Source organism: Salvelinus alpinus, chromosome 11 (assembly GCF_045679555.1).
Source record: "Salvelinus alpinus chromosome 11, SLU_Salpinus.1, whole genome shotgun sequence".
In the NCBI taxonomy this organism is placed as follows: Eukaryota; Metazoa; Chordata; class Actinopteri; order Salmoniformes; family Salmonidae; genus Salvelinus; species Salvelinus alpinus.
In genome coordinates, this window is record NC_092096.1 from 68633098 (window position 1) to 68640278 (window position 7181).

Sequence of the window (7181 nt, forward strand, 5' to 3'; positions counted from 1 at the left end):
AATAGATCATTTTACGCATCGAACCCCTTCAGTCTGAAGGGCGAGAATATTTTGTGTTTGTCAAACGGCAGTCAAGCATCGATCATCATGTCACCAGAATCTCGCTATTTATTGGAAAGGTGCTTTAAGATCACCATGACCTTTCACCTCCCCTGTGAAGTTTATCATAACTTATTTCATCTGCAGCCTAATAAACTGCACGCTTTCCCAAGTCGTAGTGGGAGGACCACACACCATATCATCGCGTGACTCCAAGTTTACTTCGATATGATGATAATCATATCAATATTTGCGCATAAAGGTGTTTACACCGCCATTTCTCGCATAATACATTTTACCCGACACAAAAAGATCTTACCACGTCGAACAAACAAATGATCTGTCGGCATTTATAAAATTGTACCTGTTTCCATCACGGCTGTCGTGATTCTTTTCATAAGGTATGAACTATACTGGAACAACATGTTTTATTTGGCTTTCAGCAAAATCATCTCAGCTTCAATGTTTTATCGTGCACATAACCTACATACAACAAGTCCTTAAAAGGGCAATCTGGGGTTTGTACATCCCTTTTTGGACTTTTAAATGAACCATAATGCCATTGATTCTTAAAGAATTCCTGAATTACATATTGCCCCTTTAAGTAGCAGCAGTAACATTGTTACAGTGGTTGGTAAGATGCTTCTTAAAGGCAGAATCATCAACAGGGGACTGAGAGGACGGTCTGTGGTCTTTGACTACACGAGTCTGGGCAGTGACACGACTGCACATCATAGGCTATAGGTCACTACCAGACAGAGAATACATCAATCTGTAACACTGAATCACATCTGGGGTGGAGGGCCCAGTGGGCCAGACACATCTAAAACCCCAGTACAACTGTTATGATACAGTAGTTATCTCTGCTAAAGCATAAGTAGACCATACTTAAGGTCATCTCTTCCTTATTGCGCACATTATCTGAAGTGATTTCCATTGCCATAGTGTGCCTTATACTCCTAGATCACTCTCCCTATAGGTTCTAGATCATTCTCACTACAGGTTCTAGATCACTCTCCCTATAGTTTCTAGATCACTTTCCCTATAGGTTCTAGATCACTCTCACTATAGGTTCTAGATCACTCTCCATATAGTTTCTAGATCACTCTCCGTATAGGTTCTAGATCGCTCTCACTACAGGTTCTAGATCACTCTCCCTATAGGTTCTAGATCACTCTCACTATAGTTTCTAGATCACTCTCACTATAGGTTCTAGATAACTCTCACTATAGGTTATAGATCACTCTCCCTATAGGTTCTAGATCACCCTCCATATAGTTTCTAGATCACTCTCCATATAGGTTATAGAGCACTCTCACTATAGGTTCTAGATCACTCTCCCTATAGGTTCTAGATCACTCTCACTATAGGTTCTAGATCACTCTCACTATAGGTTCTAGATCACTCTCCCTATAGTTTCTAGATCACTTCCCTATAGGTTCTAGATCACTCTCCCTATAGTTTCTAGATCACTTCCCTATAGGTTCTAGATCACTCTCCCTATAGTTTCTAGATCACGCTCCGTATAGGTTATAGATCACTCTCACTATAAGTTCTAGATCACTCTCCCTATAGTTTCTAGATCACTCTCCCTATAGGTTCTAGATCACTCTCCCTATAGGTTCTAGATCACTCTCAGTATATGTTCTAGATCACTCTCCCTATAGTTTCTAGATCACTTCCCTATAGGTTCTAGATCACTCTCCCTATAGTTTCTAGATCACTTCCCTATAGGTTCTAGATCACTTTCCCTATAGGTTCTAGATCACTCTCCTTATAGGTTCTAGATCACTCTCCCTATAGGTTCTAGATCACTCTCAGTATAGGTTCTAGATCACTCTCCCTATAGCTTCTAGTTTCACTTTCCCTATATGTTCTAGATCACTCTCCTTATAGGTTCTAGATCACTCTCCCTATAGGTTCTAGATCACTCTCCCTATAGGTTCTAGATTACTCTCCTTAATAACATATTATTATTCCATCTTTGCTATGGTGTTATTATGACAAAACCACTTTAACTTAGTGTAGTGCAGAAATTGCGCCCTCTAGTGGAACAGCACTCCACCAACAGTGCAAGGTGTGTTACTTCTAGAAAAACACTTTCCAGTCCATAGAGTTGCTGATCACTTGGTGCTGATCACAGACAATGAAGATGTGAATTCTCTCTCTCTCTCTCTCTCTCTCTCTCTCTCTCTCTCTCTCTCTCTCTCTCTCTCTCTCTTGCACGCTCTCTCTCTCTATTCAGTTCAAAGGGGCTTTATTGGAATGAGAAACATGTAATTACATTGCCAAAGCAATGAAACAAAACAATAAATAAAAGTGAAAAGACACAAAACAACAGCAACAAAAAACGATTTAGAAATTAACAGTAAACAATGCACTCAAAAAGGTTTCAAAAAGATAAAGACATACCAAGTGTTATATTACCAGCTATGTACAGTGTTTTAGCAATGTGCAAATAGTTTTAGTACGGCTAGTAGTGGAAGACAAATGAACAGAAATTGTCAGTAGTTGTTTGTGCTCCACTGGTTACCCTTTTAACATGGCAACGGGCCACACATCTTACTGCTGTGATGGCACACTGCATATTTGCCTGACAGATATGGGAGTTTATCCAGGTCCGATTTGTTTTCCAATTCTTTGTGAATCTGTGTGATCTGTGGGAAATATGTATCTCTAATGTGATCATACATTTGGCAGGAAGTTAGAAAGTGCAGCCCAGTTTTCAACTGATTTTGTGGGTCTTCTCTCGAGAGCCAGGTGTGCCTATGGCGGCTTCTCGCAATAGCAAGACTATGTTTAGGGCCAAGTAACATTCCAATTTGCTCTGTTTTTGTTGTTGTTGATTCTTTCCACTGCCTCTCTCTCTCATTCTCTCTCCACAACAATGTATCTGTGTATTGGTGTAGAATCAATGTCTACCTCCCAGCACCAGTATCATGAATTCACAATAAAGTGACTAGTTCTGAGTGACGTAATGTGATAGAAGACTTTCATTTAAGTGATAATGCCCCAGAAACCGAGGGGCGGCAAACCGTGCCAATATATCCTCCAAACACCGGCTTCCAGGGCATTATCACTTTTATACAACGGGTTACCAACATATTCAGATAATGATTTACATATTTTAATTAAAAACATTATTTTGATGAATTTATTCATACTATTTCATCCTTCCACAAGATATAGTCCCGACACAAATCTACGGTTGCTACCCAAGCCAGCTGGTCATTCACTTGATCAGTTCGGTTGCCAGAGACGCGGCCCAGTCGTTCATTCTAAATGTTCTGTATCTATGGACGCGACCCAGTCGTTCATTCTAAATGTTCTGTATCTATGGACGCGACCCAGTCGTTCATTCTAAATGTTCTGTATCTATGGACGCGACCCAGTCGTTCATTCTAAATGTTCTGTATCTATGGACGCGACCCAGTCGTTCATTCTAAATGTTCTGTATCTATGGACGCGACCCAGTCGTTCATTCTAAATGTTCTGTATCTATGGACGCGACCCAGTCGTTCATTCTAAATGTTCTGTATCTATGGACGAGACCCAGTCGTTCGTTCTAAATGTTCCATTGCCAAACTGGAAGGCAATGTTCTTATCCCTTGCTTGCTAGCTAGCCAACTCCGGCTAACTTACAGTCACGTCAAACATTGCAGACAGAATAACAACACAGTAGCTGCATTTGGATCGGTGTCCCTATACTGGGACGGTTGAGCTAACGTGCCATAACGTGATTAGCATGACAGTTGTAAGTAACAGCAAACTTTCCAGGGCATAGACATGTCTTATATGGGCAGAAAGCTTACATTCTTGGTAATCTAACTGCACTGTCCAATTTACAGTAGCTATTACAGTGAAAGAATACCATGCTATTGTTTGAGGAGAGTGCACAGTTATGTACTTGATGTACAGAGTGCACAGTTATGTACAATAAACCAATTGGGCACATTTGGGCAGACTTGATACAACATTTTGAACAGTAATGCAATGGTTCACTGGATCAGTCTAAAACTTTGCACATGCACTGCTGCCATCTAGTGGCCAAAATCTAAATTGCGCCTAGACTCCTAAGTAATTTAATGGCCTTTCTCTTGCATTTCAAAGATGATGATTATTTTTTTTTTTTAAATGCATGTTTTTTCTTTGTATTATCTTTTACCAGATCTATTGTGTTATATTCTCCTACATTTAATTTCACATTTCCACAAATTTCAAAGTGTTTCCTTTCAAATGGTATCAAGAATATGCATATCCTAGCTTTAGGTCTTGAGCTACAGGTAGTTAGATTACGTCATTTTAGGCGAATTATTATTTATTTTTTTACAATCCTAGCTGTTTTCTAGTGACATTTATTTGGATGCATCCATAACAATTAGGTAATGAGGCGCAACTTCACCTGGCATAGAAAATGTGTTCTCTCGTCAGGACACTGTTGTTCAGAGGAGCTAGCCAACAACACAGCTAACACAATCACTTCAAACTGAAGCTGGAAAGAATGCAAACTAGCTGCACTTTGTTCTGTTTTACCTTTTTTTTTTTTTACATTTCTTTGTATAATGTATATCCATAAAAATTATGCCAGCTGATTCGTTAATTCGACTGGCTGAGAAACGCTGCCTGCCTGTCTGTCTGCCTCGTTCCGACTCTCGACATTATTACTATGGGACAGCTGGAGATCGAATTTGAATATTGAAACAATGTTGCAAATGTCAGAGACAGACAACAAAGTTTATACAAATCTCCTCTGTTGAAAACTAAATGTTAGTCTAAAAGAAATGTGAGATAATGTCTAGATGCTTTTTATAGTGGAGATCAAGTTTATAAATTGCCTGGCTGGGCTGATGAGACAGTGGATTGCGCAGTCAGATGTAACAGAATAAATAGGCATTTTAACGTCATATATTTAGCCGGTGGTAACTAGTGGAATAGACACCGGCTGGAATGCGGTTTTAACCAATCAGCATTCAGGATTAGACCCACCCTTTGTATAACGTATAGTAACTGTTAGTCAACAGTGTGTCAATATCGTTCCTGAAATGGACTGCCAAATATTTCAAATGCATTTTGCATGCATATTTTCCATGTATTCCTATTGGACCTCTGATTCCTAAGCATCTTCAGAATTACTGCAGGTGCAATTTAATGATTGGACCAGCAACAGGTGGCACATTTCTTCTACTATGTTTTCTATTGGATATGGATAAAAACCGGGACAAAATAAGAGGAATATTAGGTAAATTGATCACTCTATTGACAGTTGTTGCATTTTGGCCCTGTTTTTGTTGTCAATGAGTGTGTCATCGTCCCTTTCTCCATCCTGCCCTTCCTCTCACCCTCTCTGTTTGTGTCTAGGCTACTCTAGTTCTCTTGCTTTGTTTACTCCGCTTTTAGAAAGACTATTTTTACTTCCCGACCCGAGGCCGTATTCAGCGGCTCTGCAAGTGCATGCCTCCACCCCTCCCACCCCACAGCCTGGCGCGTCATTGACGTTTTCTCCCAAACCGTTAGGAAAATCCCTACCTCACAACGTATTTCACATTGCTTGAGATGAACCAGAATCCCATATGATTAAAATCACTTTTCAAAACGAAGTGACGTATATTATACTTGGCTAATTCATTCATATGACCGTTGTTGACCGAACGGTAGAATAACTACACAACTACAAGCATAATCTCGTTCTACCCACTCCAGTCGAGTGGGTTTGGCTCATGCGCGTTCTAATTGCGCGTCCTAATTGAATTGAACAACGCCATTAGTGACTGACTGTTGGACGGGGGAAACACTCTGTGGCAGTCAGTGACAGGGCTGGTAGAGTATCGTGATATGTCACTCTCCTGTCCTGTCGTTTGTATGGACCATTGGGATGGGGACACAGTAAATTACATAGCTACATATGCCCTTTGTTCAATGCTCTTTTTTTCTCAGGAACAGGAAAGATCTGACATAAATATTGGACATCGTATGAAATATATTTGCTCATGAGCAGCGCAAATTCTAAATCAATCTTCATGTCTGTAATATCCCGTTCACACACAGACCAAAATCCCACTAATTTACCACATCTGCATTTTTAGAAAACATTTTGTTGGTATATCTGACATGGGTAAACAACATTACAAAATATAATCCGCCTAGAGATCATATATATAATTCATGTTATTCCTGTAACCAACGTACTGGCATTGGGTCTGTCTGAATGGTTCTCTGCTTTTTTTGCAGGTCAATTAATTAACACTTCCATTGTTTAATACCTCCCTAATTTGGACTGCAAACAGCCTCCATGGTTTAACAACAACCCCACCCATCTCAATTCGCAAGTTACCCACTGATATGTATAAAATAGGTATACCTGCAAATAAGTGGTAACTAAGGGACTGTTGGAAAGGGGGTCATATAAACATTGCCTTATATTGTTTTTACAGGTAACATACCACATCTTCTGTCGGAAATGGGTAAAAGTGCAATGACTTAGGTATCATTGTGCGCGTAACAGGTCACACATGCGCCCGGAACAAATTGTGACGCGCAGCATCCCACTTTTCTGCAGATTAGGTCATCACTAAAACAGTTTATTCAGAGTCATCTGGACTCGCATATTTGATTCCCGGCCTGTGGTGTCTTACCGTCAGGGTTGGCGCAGATGAAGACCCGTACACTCCTGCCCGTGGGGACGTGGTGCGGCGGCAGGGCGAGGACGTTGCCACTGATGGCCGCCCTGCGGAGTGCCGATTCCCGGGGACAGGGCTGCCTGCTCCCCACTCTCGAGGGCCACATGGGTGGCGACTTCCAGCGTAACTGCAAACAGGCACACACAGACAGGTCTTTAGTGGATTCTATTGGGGTTACCAGTTGCCACACACACAGACAGGTCTTTAGTGGATTCTATTGGGGAGACCAGTTGCCACACACACAGACAGGTCTTTAGTGGATTCTATTGGGGTGACCAGTTGCCACACACACAGACAAGCACACACACAAACACAAACACAAACACACACACACACACAAACACAAACACAAACACACACACACACACACACACACACACACACACACACACACACACACACACACACACACACACACACACACACACACACACACACACAAACACACAAACACACACACACAAA

The 7181-nt window shown here is 41.0% G+C and overlaps 1 protein-coding gene across 1 annotated transcript in view; it reads right to left on the bottom strand.

Annotated features, from left to right (window-relative positions):
* Positions 1-6838, bottom strand: part of LOC139534704 (NACHT and WD repeat domain-containing protein 2) — a 90201-nt gene extending 83363 nt beyond the window's left edge. Inside the window, exon 1 of the mRNA XM_071334087.1 lies at positions 6672-6838. Coding sequence (XP_071190188.1) covers positions 6672-6822 — 151 coding nt within the window. The 5' untranslated portion in view covers positions 6823-6838. The remainder of the gene's footprint in view (positions 1-6671) is intronic.
* Between the last annotated feature and the right edge of the window lie 343 nt (positions 6839-7181).